We start from the raw sequence: 19,205 nt of genomic DNA, 5'->3' as shown, positions 1-19,205 counted from the left end.
GATGTTACTATGCACTGCTGTCACTATGTACTGCTGTCACTGTGTAGTGCTGTTACTGTGCACTGCTGTCACTTCGTACTGCTGTCTCTGTGCACTGTTGCCACTATGCACTGATGTTACTATGCACTGCTGTCACTATGTACTGCTGTCACTGTGTAGTGCTGTTACTGTGCACTGCTGTCACTGTGTACTGCTGTCACTATGCACTGCAGTCACTTTTCACTGCTGTCACTGTTCACTGCTGTCACTATGCACTGCTGTCTCTGTGTGCTGCTGTCAATGTGTACTGCAGTCACTGTTCACTGCTGTCACTATGCATTGCTGTCTCTGTGTACTGCTGGCACTGTGTACTGCTGTCACTGTTCACTGCTGTCACTGTGCCCTGCTGTCTCTCTTCACTGCTGTCATTGTGCACTGCTGTCACAGTGTACTGCTTTCGGTGTGCACTGCTGTCACTGTTACTTGCTGTCACTGGGTACCGTTGTCACTGTGCACTTCTGTCACTGTTACCTGCTGTCTCTGTGCACTGCTCTCACTATTCACTGCTGTCACTATGCACTGCTGACTCTGAGCACTGCTGTCGCTATGCACTGCTGTCACTATGCACTGTTGTCACTGTGCACTGCTGTCATTATGCACTGCTGTAACTATGCACTGCTGTCACTGTGCACTGCTGTCATTATGCACTGCTGTCACTATGCACTGCTGTCTCTGTGCACTGCTGTCATTATGCACTGCTGTCACTATGCACTGCTGTCTTTGTGCACTGCTAACTCTGTGCACTGCTGTCACAGTGTAGCTATGTCACTATGCACTGTCACTGTGTACTGCTGTCACTATGCACTGCTGTCTCTGTGCACTGCTGTCACGGTGCACTGCTGTCTCTGTGCACTGCTGTCACTCTGCAATGCTGTCACTGTGTACTGCTGTCTCTGTGCACTGTTGCCACTATGCACTGATGTTACTATGCACTGTTGTCACTATGTACTGCTGTCACTGTGCGCTGCTGTCACTGTGTACTGCTGTCAGTGTGCATTGCTTGTCACTATTCACTGTTGTCTCTATGCCCTGCTGTCTCTGTGTACTGCTGTCTCTATTCACTGCTGTCACTGTGCAATGCTGTCACTGTGTACTGCTGTCTCTGTGCACTGTTGCCACTATGCACTGATGTTACTATGCACTGCTGTCACTATGTACTGCTGTCACTGTGTAGCTATGTCATTATGCATTGTCACTGTGTACTGCTGTCACTATGCTCTGCTGTCACTGAGCAATGCTGTCACTATGCACTGATGTTACTATGCACTGCTGTCACTATGTACTGCTGTCACTGTGTAGTGCTGTTACTGTGCACTGCTGTCACTGTGTACTGCAGTCACTATGCACTGCTGTCTCTGTGCACTGCTGTCACTGTGCAATGCTGTCACTGTGTACTGCTGTCTCTGTGCACTGTTGCCAATATGCACTGATGTTACTATGCACTGTTGTCACTATGTACTGCTCTCACTGTAGTGCTGTCACTGTGCATTACTGTCACTGTGCACTGCTGGCACTATGTACTGCTGTCTCTGTGCACTGTTGCCACTATGCACTGATGTTACTATGCACTGTTGTCACTATGTACTGCTGTCACTGTGCGCTGCTGTCACTGTTTACTGCTGTCTGTGTGCATTGCTTGTCACTATTCACTGTTGTCTCTATGCCCTGCTGTCTCTGTGCACTGCTGTCGCTATGCACTGCTGTCACTATGCACTGCTGCCTCTCTGCATTGCTGTCTCTATGCACTGCGGTCTCTGTGAAATGCTGTCGCCATGCACTGCTGACACTAAGCTCTGCTGTCATTATACATCGCTTTCACTGTGCACTGCTGTCGCTATGCACTGCTTTCACTGTGTACTGCTGTCACTGTGCACTGCTGTCACTGCGTAGTAATGTCACTATGCACTGTCACTGTGTACTGCTGTCTCTGTGCACTGCTGTCACTCTGCACTGCTGTCACTATGCAATGCTGTCTTTGTGCACTGCTGTCACTGTGCACTGCTGTCACTGTGCACTGCCGTTGCTTTGCACTGCTGTCATTATGCACTGCTGGAACTGTGTACTGCTGTCTCTGTGTACTGTTGTCACTATGCACTGCTGTTATTATGCACTGCAGTCACTATGCACTGCTGTCACTGTTCACTGCTGTCACTGTGTACTGTTGTCATTATGCACTGCTGTCACTGTTCACTGCTGTCACTGTTCACTGCTGTCACTATGCATTGCTGTCTCTGTATACTGCTGGCACTGTGTACTGCTGTCACTTTTCACTGCTCTCACTTTGCCCTGCTGTCTCTTTTCACTGCTGTCATTATGCACTGCTGTCACTGTGTACTGCTTTCAGTGTGCACTGCTGTCACTGTTACTTGCTGTCACTGTGTACCGTTGTCACTGTGCACTTCTGTCACTGTTAACTGCTGTCTCTGTGCACCGCTGTCACTATTGACTGCTGTCACTATGCACTGCTGACTCTGAGCACTGCTGTCGCTATGCACTGCTGTCACTATGTACTGCTGTCACTGTGCACTTATGTCATTATGCACTGCTGTCACTATGCACTGCTGTCACTGTGCACTGCTGTCATTATGCACTGCTGTCACTATGCACTGCTGTCACTGTGCACTGCTGTCATTATGCACTGCTGTCACTATGCACTGCTGTCTCTGTGCACTGCTATCTCTGTGCACTGCTGTCACTGTGTAGCTATGTCACTATGCACTGTCACTGTGTACTGCTGTTACTATGCACTGCTGTCTCTGTGCACTGCTGTCACTGTGCACTGCTGTATCTGTGCACTGTTGCCAATATGCACTGATGTTACTATGCACTGTTGTCACTATGTACTGCTCTCACTGTAGTGCTGTCACTGTGCATTACTGTCACTGTGCACTGCTGGCACTATGTACTGCTGTCTCTGTGCACTGTTGCCACTATGCACTGATGTTACTATGCACTGCTGTCACTATGTACTGCTGTCACTGTGTAGTGCTGTTACTGTGCACTTCTGTCACTGTATACTGCTGTCATTATGCACTGCTGTCACTTTTCACTGCTGTCACTGTTCACTCCTGTCAGTATGCACTGCTTTCTCTGTGTGCTGCTGTCAATGTGTACTGCAGTCACTGTTCACTGTTGTCACTATGCACTGCTGTCTGTGTGTACTGCTGGCACTGTGTACTGCTCTCACTATACACTACTGTCACTGTGCACTGCTGTCTCTGTGCACTTCTGTCACTATTCACTGCTGTATCTGTGCCCTGCTGTCTCTGTGCACTGCTGTCACAATGCACTGCTGTCACTGTGTACTGCTTTCACTGTGCACTTCTGTCACTGTTACCTGCTTTCACTATGTACTGCTGTCACTGTGCACTTCTGTCACTATTCACTGCTGTCACTATGCACTGCTGTCTCTGAGCACTGCCATCGCTATGCACTGATGTCACTGTGTACTTTTGTCACTATCCACTGTTGTCACTATTCTCTGCTTTCACTGTGCACTGCTGGCACCGTGTACTGCTGGCACTGTGTACTGCTGTCACTATGCACTTCTCTCACTTTGTTCTGTTGTCACTATGCACTGCTCTCACTGTACACTGCTCTTATTGTCTGCTGCTGTCATTATGCACTGCTGTCTCTGTGCACTGGTGGTGGAGGGAGAGAATGTTCAAGCTGGTGAATGTGGTGTTTATCAAGCAGACTTCTTTGTTACGGATTGTGTTGAGCTTCTTTAATCCAGGCAGATGGAGACCTTTCAGTCACACTCCTGCCTTGTGCCTTGTAGATGATGGGCAGGCTTTGGGGAGTCAGGATGTGAGTTTCTCGCCGCGGAATTTCCAGCCTCTGACCTGCTCTTGCAGCCATGGCATTTATGTGGCTGCTTAATGATGCACCCCCCACCCAGGATATTGATATTGGAGGATTCCATGATGTTCATGTTGTTGGACATCAAGAAGAGTTAGTTTGAGTCTCTCTGTTGGAGATGCTCATTACCCGGCACTTGCGTAGTGTGAATGTTACCTGTCACCCTTATCAGCTGAAGTGGCGTAACTAATTAGGGTGTGAATCAATAGTTTTAGAATAGACAAATATAGTTATTAGAGTTCTTTCTAGGCATGATGGGAAATATCGCCAACACATTCATGTGCCAGTTTTGTGGGAACATAGCTAAAATCACAAGCCATAGGACTTAATGGCCTGCACAGCCTGTGCAAGCAGGGTGTTAGGGAGATAAGGAAACAGACAGGAGGCCCAAACACTTCTGAGGTCAAATGCTGAGATAACAAGGAACATCTGTTAAACCAGTTAGGTTAGATGATGTATGTGACAGGGCAATACTGGTGGCTGGGAGTTGTAGTACACAATGTTTGTTGTGTGAAAATCAAAGACTATAAAATTGTGACACAGACTTTGTATTGCTGAGAGATCCTGGCCAAGGCAAGCAGGATGATCTCTTCCTAACAAATAAATAAAACTTTGCTCACTGGAACTCACTGACTTGTGTGGCCTCTTGCACCACAACACAGCCAAGCCTGAATGCTATCCAGGTTTTGCTGATATGGGCATGGGCTGCTTTAGTATGTGAGGAGTCACAAATTGAAATGGACACTGCAATCATCAGCGAGCAGTCTGGAACTTTAACACCATTTAATCCGGGCCAAAAATGGGATTTAATTAAAGGCAACAGAAAAACTGTAAACGCCACTTTGGCAAGTAGCAAAGCCAAGAGACTTGAAGCTGAATGAGATTTTACTCAAACAGAACATTGATGAGCACAATACTGACAGTTTAACACCATTTGATTTTGATTCAATTCTCAGTTTTTTTCTAAATATTGTACATGGTTGGACAAAATTCAAATAGACTGACATGAATTTGACAAAAATAAATAAATATATTTGAATCAAACATATCCTGAACTGCTGTGAGTTTCAGGGATAAATAGTGAGGAAGGAGCAAGTGACTGAAATGGTATATTTGAATAATATGCTCACTGCACCATGGGGTCATTCATCATGTGGGGAACTGTAGTAAAATTATATCCAAATATTTGCTTCACACTCTGTGCTGAATCTCAGTCCCATAAATCCATCTCACTGCTGCAGGTAGGTAAGTGAAAACTCTAGCAAAGTGGTAAACCCAGCATTTAACCAACACTCCCATCCTACCTCTTACCTCATCTATCGGCCTTTGGAAAGCTGTAGAATAAACAATCTCATATGATAGTGACTAAGGAGTGGATTCACCAACGCTATCAGACAAGTAGGAGTAAAAAGGTTTACACTCATACAGAGTTAGCACCATGTTCCCAGTGCTTTCTCTCTCTCCTTGGGAACAAAATAACAAAAGATGCAACACTTTGTTCAAAGTTTACCAGGACCTCTGAAGCCATGAAGATCAGGGTTGGAGATTGTGTGGGTGTAGCCAGAATCCATGTTTGGATCAGAGAAATAGACCCAGCTTTAGTTGCAAATAATTAGCAAAGTGCCTTAAGTGATTATTAGAAAGTCTGTCATGACCACAGGGTGTTCTAAAATACATCCCAACCATCGCAGTACCTTTGAAGTGTAGTTACTATTATAGCAAACAGGGCAGCCAGTTAGTGATTCCAGCACCCACAAAGAGCAAGGTGATGATAACCTGTTGTTGTGATGTTGATTAAGGCCAGGATTTTGCCCTCATCAGGTGGGCTTGGTGAGGGCGGAGGCGGGTGGGAAGCAGACCCATGATCGGGGCCCGACTGCGATTTCATGCTCAAGGGCCAATTAGGCCTGGCCATTGTGAAATTTGCGCTGCAGCGCTACCTGTGTGGGGGAGGGGGAGGGGGACCGTGGAACCTCATGCATATGCGTGTACGCACGCAGGAAAAGCTCCCTGAGGCACAGAGCTTCCTCAGGAAGATGAAGATTTTGAAAAGTAAAAAGGTTGGAAAAATGTTAACAACATGTCCCCTCATGTTACTGTGTCACATGAGCAGGAACATCTTAGAAATTAGTTTGAATTTTTTTTTTTAATGACAGATCGAAACCTCATCCCGCCTGCGGATGAGGTTTCCCAAAAAATGCAAAGGCTGCTAGGCCTTTGCGCCTGCCCGCCAACTATTAGGTTGGATGGGCAGCGAAAAATTTAATTCATTTAGGTCTTTGATGGCCTTAATAAGTCCATTAATTATTGGCGGGCTCGCTGCTGACTTCCACACACGCCCGCTGACCGAAATATCTCATGACTGCGCGATGATGTCGGGATGCTTGCCCTATGTCATCGCATGTCATTTTACACTCATTCGGGTCATGCACACGCCCACACGACAAGCAGGAAGCTCTGCCCTAAGGGATCAATATTGACAGAGCACTCGGTAACTCCCCTGCTTTTTTCCAACAATAACACCATGGGACCGTTTACATCCGAATAAAAGGGCCTCAGTTTCATGCCTCATCAGAAAGATGGCAGCTCCAACGGTGCAGAACGCCCTCAGTTTTGGCATTCACATGCCAATCTAGAATTTGTGCTCACATCTCTTAGAGTAGGAATAAAAACAGAAAATGCTGGAAAAACTCAGCAGGGCTGGTAGTGCCTGTGGAGAGAAAAAGAGTTAATGTTTTGAGTTCAATATCACTGTTCTTTGGAATTGGAGAGAAGTAGAAATGAGCAAACTGACCATGGCACTGTGAGGCAGGAAGCCATTCTAGCAGGGGAATGTAGTGCTTGTAGGGAACAGTATAGTCAGGTGGATCGACACAGTTCTCTGCAGCCGAGAGCGGAAGTCCAGGAGATTGTGTTGCCTGCCAGGTGCCATGGTTTGGAACATCTGCTCAGGACTGGACAGGAACTTGTTGTGGGAGGTGGAGGATTCAGTGGTCATGGTCCATATAGGTACCAATGACATAGAAAGGGTAAGGAAAGAGGCTCTGCTTAGGGAGTAGGAGAAGTTAAGGGCTAATTTAACAAGCAGAGCCTCAAATTTAATAATCTCTGGATTATGGCCTGAGCCATGAGCAAATTGGCATAGGGTAAATAAGATTAGAGAGTCAAAACAAAAAAACTGCGGATGCTGGAAATCCAAAACAAAAACAGAATTACCTGAAAAAACTCAGCAGGTCTGGCAGCATCGGCGGAGAAGAAAAGAGTTGATGTTTGACGATGCTGCCAGACCTGCTGAGTTTTTCCAAGATTAGAGAGTCAACTGCATGGCTCAAAGACTGGTTTGGAAGAAAACACTTCTACCTCTCCCCAGTTTCGATGAAGAGTCATATTGGACTTGAAACATTGGATGGGATTTTGCGCACCCGCTGGCAGCATGAACGGGCAACATGGCTGGAAAACCAAAAATTTGTTCCACGTTGTGAACACGGTTGCAACCATCTGTTCCATGCATCAATAGTAGGCCGCGTTTCCCACCACCGCACATCGTTACACTTCATTGTAATATATCTGCGTATCATTATAAGCCCAGCTCACCTAAATCTTCCCCGCACATTGGATCATCCGAGCATGTCGGCGTGCAATGTGTTTCACAAATGAACATAAGGGACGTGCACCTGGTGAGCTGCACTTCACTCGGGAATTTGAGGTTTGTTTGCTTACCTTGTTTCGGGCAGCACTCCCAGTCATCAGCGCCAGGCTTCACAGGCAGAACCACATCATGTTAGGGGGGCTCATGGGCAGGTCTCTACCTACCAGATCAGCCATAATGCAGGGCTGGCTTTTCAATGGCTGCCGGGCACGGTCTCGCTTGGGGAAGGGGGAGAAATGGCCTCAGGCAAAGGAAGAGGCTGCAGGGTGAGGGCTGTACTGGGGAAGGAGGGTATCCCAGGGTGTTAGTGGGGGCACATGTTGATCTGTGCAAGTGGCCTCAAGATAGTGAGGGCCGAGGAGGCAGTCTCCAAAGGAGATTATGCCAGGTGGAGACATGATGGTGTGTGTGTGAGAATGGGTGATGATGTCCCTTGAGCTGGCTGTGAGTGAGATGCCAGTGAATGTGTGATGGCCTAGTGAGTGTGTGAGTTAAGGGTGATGGTTGCCATACCCTCGTGGCATGGATCGGATCATTCATTCTCTTTATGCATTGGATAGCCAACCTCTTCTGTGCAGTGTTGGCACTGACTACCTATACCACCATCTCCCAAGCCGGAGTGGTGATACTGATGGGCCTCGTGCGGCCAAAGCTGGGGTGGAGGACAAAGCAGCAGGCTGTATCCGAGGGATGCATCACTGAATCAGGGGGCTGCAGCTCTTCTTGCCTTTTGGGGCCATGCAGCAGACCTGGCCTGAGAGCACTGAGAGGTGTGCGCGTGGCTACACTTTAAATATGGCGTGTGAGGAAGCAGTGAGCGGAAGGCATGGCGAGCGAATGAGAGCCTGCCTGCCATCAAAATGGCATGTTTCCCTGGAATGCATAATTAATAAGGTGGGATTGGGATGATATAGCATGAAAAGCCGCCATTGAGGCTGGTGGGTATAACCTTATTTTTCCCACCTGCTACCGCACTTAGTGCAAATCTGGGGCGATTCCGCACATTAACTCTATTTCTCTCTCCACAGATGCTGCAAGGCGTACTGAGATTTTCCACCTTTTCTGTTTTTAATTCGGGTTTCGAGCATCTGCAGTATTTTGCTCTTGGAATAGGGGCTTGAATCCACAACTTATGGATTCAGAAATGATAACTCTTCCCACTGAACCACTGCTAACTCTATAGCTTCAGGTGTCTAATACTGGCCATGAATAGTTTCCCTTCTCTGTACCCACCCCAATGCCTAAATGTCTTTGTCAATAGTATGTTGGCAAAAATTGTACTCAGTATGAACATATGAACTAGGAGCAAGAGTAGGCCATTCGACCCCTCAAGCTTGCTCTGCCTTCAGTAAGATCATGACTAATCTGATTGTGACCACCATGCCACTTTCTCACATACCCTGAAACCCTTTGACTCCTGTTAGTCAGGAATCTATCTACCTCTCCCTTAAAAATATCAAATGACCCTGCCACCATCACTCTCTGGGGAAGAGCGTTCCAAAGATTCACGGCCCTCTGAAAGAAAGAAAAATTCTTGTCACCTCGTCATCTTTGTCTTAAATGGGAAATCCCTTATTCTTAAACTACTTCCCTTAGTTTTTCTCTCTTCCACAAGGGGAACATTCTTTCAGCATCCAGTCTGTCAAATCATCTCAGGATCTTATGAGTTTCAGTAAAATCACCGCTCATTCTTCTGAGCTCCAATGGATACAGGCCAAGCCTGTCCAACCTTTCTGCATAAGATAAGCCCCACCTCCACCTATTCCAGGAATGAATCAAGTGAACCTTCTCTGAACTGCTTCTAATGCAATTATGTCCTTTCTTAATAAGGAGACCAAAGCTGTACACAGCACTCCAGATGTGATCTCACTAACGCCCTGTACAGATGTAGCAAGACCTCCCTACTTTTATCTTCCATTCCCTTTGATGTAAACGCCAACATTCCATTTGCCTCCCTAATCACTTGCTGTATCTGCAAACTAACCTTTTGCAATTCATGTACCAGGACACCCAGATCCCCCTGTTCCTTAGAGTTCTGCAATCTCTCTCCATTTAAATAATGTCCTGTTTTTCTATCTTTCCTGCTGAAGTGGACAAGTTCACATTTTCCCACATTATACTCCAGAATCCAAATGTTTTGCCCACTCAGTTAACCTATCTAGATACTTTTGTAGACTCCTCTTGGCAACTTACTTTTCCACCTGTCTTTGTGTCATCAGCAAATTTAGCAACTATACATTTGGTCCTTTCATCTAAATAATTAATATACATTGTAAATAGTTCAGGCCCCAGCACTGATCCCTGTGGCACTCCACTGGTTACAGTTTGCTAACCTGAAAATTACCCATCTATCCCTACTCCTTGCTTCCTGTTATCTAACCAATCCTCTCTCCATTCTAACCACTGCACCATGAGCTCTTATTTTGTGCAGTAACCTTTGATGTGGCACCTTGTCAAATGGCTTCTGGAAATCTAAGCACATCCAGAGGTTCCCCTTCATCCACGTTGTTTGTTACTTCCTCAAAGAACTCTAATAAATTAGTCAAACATGATTTTTCTTTCACAAAACCATGTTGCTTCTGTCTGATTGCAATGAGATTTTCTAAATGCCCTCCTTAATAATAGATCCCAGCATTTTCACCATGACAGAAGTTAGGATAATTGGCGTGTAGTTTTAGTTTCCTGCTTTCTGTCTCCCCCCCCACCTATCTTGAACAGAAGAGTTCCATTTGCTATTTTCTAATATGATGGGACCTCTCCAGAATCTAGGGAATTTTGGAAAATTAAAATCAATATGTCTATTGTTTCAGCAGCCACTTCTTTCAAGACCTTAGGATGAAGTCCATCAGGACCTGGGGACTTGTCAGCTTTTAGATCTAATAATTGTCTCAGTGCCCTTTCCCTGGCGATTGGAATTGCTTTAAGATTCTTCCTCCCCTTTCACCTCTCTATTCACAATTATTTCTGGGATGTTATTTATATACTCTACAGTAAAGGCAGATGCAAAATATCTGTTCAGTTCATCTGCCATTTCCTTATTTTCCATTATTAATTCCCAGACTCACTCTCTAGGGGCCTAATACTCAGTTACTTTTTTCTTTTTTAAATACGTGATTTTACATCTCTAGCTAGCTTTCTCTTGTACTCTAATCTCTTTCTCCTTATTATTCTTATAGTAATTCTTTGCTGTTTTTTATATTCTATCCAACTTTCTGACCTGCCGCCAATCTTTGTGGAATTGTATGTTTTGTTTTTCAATTTCATACTATCTTTAGCTTTCTTAGTTAGCCACACCTGGTGCACCCTTCCCCTGGAGTCCTTTTTGTATTATTGCTGAGTGTTATGAAATATCTCCTTAAATCTCTGCCACTGCATCTCTGCTAACCTATCCCTTGATTTAATTTTCTCATTCACTTTAGCCCTTCTGTCTTCATACCCTCAGGATTATCTTTATTTAAGTTTAAAACACTAGTCTTAGGACCACTCTTTCCTCCCTCAAATTAAACGTAAAATTCAATCATACTATGCTCACTGCTACCTAGGGGCACCTTTACTATTAGATCATTAATTAATCCTGTCTTGTTGCACACTGCCAGATTTACTATAGCCTGCTCTCTGGTTGGCTATTGAACGTGCTGCTCTAAGAAATGTCCCAAAAACACTTAATGAACTCATCTTTCAGGTTACCACTGACAATTTGATTTGTCCAATCTATGTGTAGATTAAAATCACCAATGATTATTGCTGTACCTTTGTCACAAGCTCCCATTATTTCTTCCTGTATACCCCATACTACAGTATGGTTACTGTTAGGGGCTTATAATTTACTCCAAGTGACTTCTTATCTTTACTATTTCTCATCTCTACCCAAATTGATCTTTAGATATAAGGTCAACTCATTCTATTGTACTAAAATCATCCTTAATTAACAGAGCTACACCTCCACCTTTTCCTAGCTTCCAGTCCTTTGGAAATATCATGTACCTTGAATATTCAGATCCCAGCCATTGTCATCTTGCAGCCATGTCTTTTTAATGGGTATCAGATAATACATATTTATTTCTATTTGAGGTCTCAATTCATCTGTTTTATGAACATTAAGATCCAGAGCCTTTAGTTCTGTCCTTTTACTATTTTTATAACCTCTACCTTATCTGCTGTTCACTCTTATGTTTGTACAGTGTCCCTTCCTCCCATGTTCTGACTATCACCTCCCTTATTCCTACCTTGCTCTCTTGCCTTGTCTTCTCCATTTAATTTATCACATCTTCCTTCACTTGATCCCTTGCCTCAATATTTAGCTTATGGCCCTCTCTACCATCCTAGTTGTACAACTCTCCTGAAGTCTCATCCCAGCATGGTGCAGGTAAAGACCTTCACAACGATAAAGCTCCCACTTTCCCCAGTACTGGTGCCAGTGCCCCAAGAATCAAAACCCATTTCTCCCACACCAACCTCTGAGCCATGCACTCAACTCTCTAATTTTAATAACCCTCTACCAATTTGCTCAAGGGTCAGGTAGTAATACAGAGATTATCACCTTTGGGATTCTGCTTTCTAATTTAGTCCTGAGCTGCTCATACCCCCTAAGCAGAACCTCTATCCTACTCCTGTCTATGTCATTGACGCCTACATGGGCCATGACCACTGGATCCTCCCCCTCCCACAGCAAGTTCCTCTCCAATCCTGAGCAGACGTCCCAAATGTCCCTGGCACCTGGCAAGGAACACAGCCTCCTGGATTCCTGCTCAGTTGCAGAGAACTGTGTCTATCCCCCTGACTATATTGTCATCCACAGCCACTTTCCTATTAACTTCCTGAACTTAACTGACTTCCTGCACCCCAGTGTCATGGTCAGTTTGCACATCCACTCATCAGTCCCTACTTTTGTCCGTTCAGGCTGCAAGAAGCTCAAATACGTTGGACAATTGAAAATGCTGAGAAGCTCCCCTGCTTCTACTTCGTGGTCCCCTCACCTGCCTCTCTCACAGTCATACTTTCCTGTCCCTGACCACTAACCAAAACAGAAGAACCTATTCTAAGGGGTGTGACCGCCGCTTAGAACTCCAGCTGGAATCAAACCAACGCCTGTTCTCCAGTCCTCCAATTAGTACATCCAAGTTTTTATTTATTTCTTTACTGCAGACATCCCCTCATGGCTCCCTCTATCATAAGAACATAACAAATGGCAGAAGGAGTAGGCCATTTAGCCTGTCATTCAGCCTGCCCCATCATTCCATAAAATCAAGGCTCATCTGCCCCAGGCCTCAACTCTGTTTCATGCCAGTTCCCCATAGCCTTCAGCTCCCCGATATTTCAAAAATCCAACTACCTCCTCTCCTCCAGTCTAGTCCCACAAATCCATTTCCAGTGTTGTGTCCTTTATCTCACTTTGCCGCTGTTTATTATCTTTTCACAATCCCATCTGTCCACATTTAACCACATCGCCCTCTCGTCAGCTCAAATCACCATTTATCCAGGTCTTTCTGTGTTTGATCAATCTGTCCCCAGTTTCTTCCAGTCTCTTCTGGCTTGGTATCATCTGCAAACTTGAAGAGTTTTGTTTCTACCCCAATATTGAAGTCAGTTATATACATTATAAAAAAAACAGCTACTCCAGCACTGGTCCACGAACAACTTCAGAACCATTCACCATCCTGACTTGGAAATATTTTGCTGTTCCTTCACTGTCGCTGGGTCAAAATCCTTGAACTCCCTCCCTAACAGAACTGTGCATGTACCTACATCACATGGACTGCAGCAGTTGAAGAAGGCGGCTCACCACCACCTTCTCAAGGGCAACTAGAGATGGACAATAAAACTCTCCATCCTTGCTGATTGAACTCCAGAGAGATTCATGCTGCTCAGCCAAGATACAACGCACTTCAAAAGAGCTCTAGAAATAGTGTGCCTCACAATCCATTCAATCAACCTCTAACTTGGCACTTCATCAAAGCCATTGTCACATTTATTTCATTCCTAATTAGAATAATGGATGTCAACGAAGAACCTTCAGTAACTCTCAAAAATGTGGGCTGGTTGCCAACCTATCCAGAATGAAAATCCCAGATGTCTACTGACTCCACATTTCATCTTCTAAAGGAAAGGTTTCTCTCTTTTATTTGTTCACTCACATTGTTTCCTCCTCTGCATTAACCATCCTTTACAATCCTGATTTCCTTGTCAATGTCTTATTCTTACCAAGTGTGGTCCTGGCAGGAGTCGAATCTCTCTTGATCCAGAATGAGACCCATGATAGGACAACAGTTAGTATACAGGGAATGTAGGTTTGTATAGCAAAATATCCCATTCTTCGACTTAAATCAAAATAAACGATCATCAATGTGTAGTCTCCTGTTTAAAAAAACAAGAATGTTAGAGGATCAATTAACTTGTTCACATCTCTGCATTAAGATTATCAGACAAACATTCCACATGATTTCTGATATCACCAGCACGTATAATCTACATGATTATGAACATGTTGTGAGCTTGAATATTCACAAGGTTAAGTTCTTGCTTAAGACCAAATCGACCAGGATGCCTGAAGACCCATCACATTTGAACTCGCTCTTTCACAGGATCTCAGAGCTTTGGAACTTCCCATCTCTGTCAGCCTGACTACAGCCTTTCAAACTCCCAGCCTGATGTCACCCTACTGATTCTCCTGATTTAACCTCCCTACTCCTATCTTATTGTTGGCATCCTTGACTCTGGGGTTGTAGTAATTATAGCTTTAATAAATGTAGGAATGTAATTTTAAGAATAATCCCATATTGTAAGATCACATGATCTGTGTAAACCAATCAGTCTGTAGTGCAGGGAACCTTTAGGAGGGAGTTCTTTAGATTTAGAGTTTGATGCACACATGTAGTTGCTGCTGCTGTCTTGTAAATAAAGTTAAATGTTTCCACGAAGAAAAGTTGCCTGGAAAATCAACTCTATAGTAAACTGGTGATGAGAATAAATCAGATCCGGTGCTGTCTCTCACTCAGCGATTGTAAGTATCAAAGATAATTACAAAGAAAGAAAGATATACTCATCCGAGATGCCACAGTTTGGCAGAATAGATCCCTTTGAGCCAGCCACAGATGACTGGCCTCAAGATATAGAACATCTTGGGCTCTACTTACTAGACAATAAAATCACAGGGGAGGAAAAGAGGAGAGTGATTCGCCTGAGTAATTTGTGGGAGCAAAACCTACAGTTTAATTCAAAGCTTGATGGCCCCTGTGCCCCAGATTCAAAGACTTTCAGTGAATTAGTAAACCTCATTAAAGGATGTTTCCAACCCAAGCTCTCAGTCACAATACAGAGGTTCAGGTTCAATACATGGAATAGAGCCCCGGGGGAGACTTTTGCTACACGTGTGGCAAAATTAAAATAACTAACAGAATCTTATGATTTCAGTAAAACCCTGAATGATATGCTCAGGGATTGTTTGGTCTGTGGTGTGCAAGATGATGCTATTCAGCGAAGATTGCTGGCTGAAGTGGATTTTGATTTAACGAAAGCATTAGAAATAATGGAAAGCACTGGAAGGGATTCAAAAGCAATTCAAGGTGCACAAAATGGCGCCGTTTTCCTACTTGGACAGGGACAGTCAGCCGAAAGTGACACAAAAAACCAGGGCTCCCTGCGAAGCAGGAAATAGACCAAGCTAATCGAAAACTTAGAGGAAACAGCCCAGCTGCAAATTCGAAAACTAATTGCTATCGACATGGAAACAATCATACTTCTAAAGATTGCTGAATAAAAGAGGTGGAGTGCTTTTTTTGTCACTAAAGAGGACGCATATTGGAACATTGCAGGCAACAAACAAAGTCAAATGAAGTATATAATGTGGAAGAACCAGAAACAACCAATTCTGACATTTATTCCTTATTCAACATAAGGCTCTTTAAAGGTGAATGGGAAACCCTTACAAATGGAAGTAAACATTAGTGGTAGGAGAACACACTTTCATATACTTAAATAAAAGTGCCCATCAATTAAATTTGGAACAGGCTTCTGCCAAGTTGAAAATGTACACAGGCGAAGAAATCCAAGTAAAGGATATTACCAGTGTACCTGTTTATTATAGGCACCAAATAGCACTATTAGCAGTGATGGTGGTAGAAGGTGAAGGGCCAAGCCTTCTCAGGCATGATTAGTTGAAAGGTTAAATTAAACTGGTCTGAAATCTTCCAGTTGCGAGCAGGGGGACTACCAAAGCTGCTAAAAAAAAATTGCACCATCTTCCGGATGAACAGGGGAAAATCCAAGGCCTACAGGCCAAGGTTTACGTGGACCCACAAGCAACTCCTCATTTCTTGAAAGCAAGACCGGTGCCATTTGCTCTGAGAGAGAAGGTTGACACTGAGTTGAACCGGCTAGAGAGGCTGGGTGTCATAAAAGCAGTTCAGTTCTCAGAGTGGGGCAGACCCATAGTCCCTGTCCTTAAACCAGACCAGACAACCCGGATCTCTGGGGACCATAAACTAACAATCAACGGAACAGCCAAACTGAACAGTGCCCTATTCCCAAGGTTGAAGACCTCAATGCCAAATTAGCAGGAGGGACAATGTATACAAAGCTTGATAAGAGTCATGTATATCAGCAACTGGAGCTGGACGATGCCTCCCAAGAATTTGTGACCATAATTACCCACAAAGGGTTATATCAATATGCACACCTGCCCTTCGGTGTTTCCTCGGCCTGTGTCATTTTTCAAAAGACGATGGAGAGCTTGCTACAGGCACTACCTCAGGTTGTGGTCTACCTGGGGAGGCAATGGTGTAGTGGTAATGTTGTTGGGCTAGTAATCCAGAGACCCAGTGTAATGCTCTGGGGACCTGAGTTTGAATTCTGCCACAGCAGATGGTGGAATTTGAATTCAATTTAAAGAAAAAGATCTGGAGCTAAAAGTCTAATCATGACCATGACCACAGAATCATTGTCAATTATTGTAAAAACCCACCAGTCGGAAATCTGTCATCCTTACCTCTGAAATGGCCTAGCAAGCCACTCAGTTGTAACAAACTGCTACAAAGTCACAAAAAAGGAATGAAACTGGTTGGACCACCCAGCATCAACAATGACAATGACAAGGACAAGTGCCAAAATTGGGAGAGCTGTCTCACAGACTAGTCAAGCAACAGCCTGACATAGTCATCCTTGCAGAATCATATCTTACAGATAATGGCCCAGATACCACCATCACCATCCCTGTGTATGTCCTGTCCCACTGGAAGGACAGACCCAGGAGAGGTGGCAGCACAGTGGTATACAGACGGGTGGGAGTCCTCAACAGTGACTCCAGACCTCCTAAAGTTTCATGGTATCAGGTCAACCATGGCAAGGAAACATCCTATTAATTACCACGTACTACCTTCCCTCAGCTGATGAATCAGTCCTCCTTCATGTTGAACACCACTTGGAAGAAGCAGAATGTGCTCTGGGTCTGGAGACTTTGATGTTCATCACCAAGAGTCGCTCAGTAGCACCACAACTGGCCGAGTCCTAAATGACATAGCTGTTAGAGTGAGTCTGCGGCAGGTGGTGAGAGAAAAACATACTTGACCTCATCCTCACCAATCTACCCGCCGCAGATGCATCTGTTCATGATAGTATAGGTAGGAGTGACCACCGCACAGTCACTGTGGAGACGAAGTCCCGCCTTCACATTGAGGATACCCTCCATCATGTTGTGTGGCACTACCACTGTGCCTAATGGGATAGATTTCAAACAGATCTAGCAACTCAAAACTGGGCATCCATGAGGCAGTGTGGGCCATCATCAGCAGCAGAATTGTACTCGAACACAATCTGTAACCTCATGGCCCAGCATATCCCCCACTCTATCATTACCATCAAGTCAGGGGATCAACTCTGGTTCAATGAAGAGTGCAGGAGGGCATGACAGGTGCAGCACTAGGCATACCTAAAAATGAGGTGTTAACCTGGTGAAGCTATAACACAGGTCTATTTGTGTGCCAAGCAGCATAAGCAGCAAGTGATAGACAGAGCTAAGCGATCCCACAACCAATGGATGGATCAGATCTAAGCTCTGCAGTCCTGCTATATCCAGTCGTGAATGGTGGTGGACAATTAAACAACTCCCCATCTTCACTAATGGACGAGCCCAGCACATCAGTGCAAAAGCTAAGGCTGAAGCATTTACAACAATCTTCAGCCAGAAGTGCCTAGTGGATGATCCACCTCATGTCTCCTCCAGAGGTCCCCAGCATCACAGATGCCAGTCTTCAGTCAACTCAATTCACTCTACATGAAACAGCTGAAGGTTGCTGCAAAGGCTATGGGCACTGGTAATATTCCGGCAATAATACTGAAGACCTGACCTCCAGAACTGGCTGTGCCCTTAGCCAAGCTGTTCCAGTACAGCTACAACAATGACATCTAACCGGCTGTGTGGATAATTGTTCAAAGATGTCCTGTACGCAAAAAGCAGGACAAATCCAATCCAGTCAATTACTGTCCCATCAGTCTACTCTTGAACGTCAGTAAAGTAATGGAAGGGGTGATCAACAATGCTATCAAATAATACTTGCTTAGCACTAATCTGCTCACTGATGTCCAGTTTGGGTTCCACCAGGGCCACTCAGCTACTGACCTCATTACAACCTTGGTTCAAACATAGAAAAAAGAGCTCAAATCCCGAGGTGCAGTGAGAGTAATTGACCTTGTTATCAAGGCAGCATTTGACATATCGTGGCTTCAAGGAGCCCGAGCAAAACTGGAGTCAATGGGAATCAGGGGGAAAACTCTATGCTGGTTGGAGTCATGCCAAGCACAAAGGAAGCTAGTTGTGGTTGTGAGAGGTCAGTCATCTCAGCCCCAGGACATCACTGCAGGAGTTGCTGAGGGTTGTGTCCTAGGCCCAACCATCTCCAGCTGCTTCATCAATGACATTCCTTCCATCATATGGTCAGAAGTGGGGGTGTTCACTGGTGATTGCACAATATTCAGCACCATTTGTAACTCCTTAGGTTCTGAAGCAGTCCATGTCCAAATGCAGCAAGACCTGGACAATATCCAGGCTTGGGCTGACAAGTGGCAAGTAACATTCATGCCACACAAGTGTCAGGCAATGACCATCTCCAACAAGAGAGAATCTAACCATCGTCCCGTGACGTTCAATGGCATTACCATCACTGAATCCCCCATTATCAACATCATTGGGATTACATTGACCAAAAACTGAACTGGACTAGCCATATAAATACTATGGCTACAAGAGCATGTCAGAGGCTAGGAATCATGCAATGAGTAACTTACCTCCTGACTCCCCAAAGCCTATCCACCATCTACAAGGCACAAGTCAGGAGTGTGATGGAATACTGTCCACTTGCCTGGATGAGTGCAGCTCCCACAACACTCAAGAAGCTTGACACCTTTCAGGAAAAAGCAGCCCGCTTGATTGGCACCACATCCACAAACATTCACTCCCTCTACCACCAATGCACAGTAGCAGCAGTGTGTACCATCTACAGGATGCACTGCAGGAATTCACCAAGGCTCCTTCGACAGCACCTTTTAAACCTACAACCACTACCAACTAGAAGGACAAGGACAGCAGACACATGGGAACACCACCACCTGGAAATTCCCCTCCAAGCCACTCAGCGTCCTGACTTGGAAATATATCGCTGTTCCT

The 19,205-nt window shown here is 44.9% G+C and overlaps 1 protein-coding gene across 2 annotated transcripts in view; it reads right to left on the bottom strand.

The window, feature by feature from the left end:
• Positions 1–19,205, bottom strand: part of LOC121282102 (gamma-aminobutyric acid receptor subunit gamma-4-like) — an 885,955-nt gene that overhangs the window by 470,989 nt on the left and 395,761 nt on the right. For both annotated transcript variants that reach the window (XM_041195567.1, XM_041195568.1), the window contains exon 7: positions 13,751–13,903. In XM_041195567.1, coding sequence (XP_041051501.1) covers positions 13,751–13,903 — 153 coding nt within the window. The remainder of the gene's footprint in view (positions 1–13,750; positions 13,904–19,205) is intronic.

This window comes from Carcharodon carcharias, chromosome 9 (assembly GCF_017639515.1).
Source record: "Carcharodon carcharias isolate sCarCar2 chromosome 9, sCarCar2.pri, whole genome shotgun sequence".
NCBI classification, from domain to species: Eukaryota; Metazoa; Chordata; class Chondrichthyes; order Lamniformes; family Lamnidae; genus Carcharodon; species Carcharodon carcharias.
Note: the sequence above shows the minus strand (reverse complement) of the source record. Positions and strands in the feature narration are given on the sequence as shown.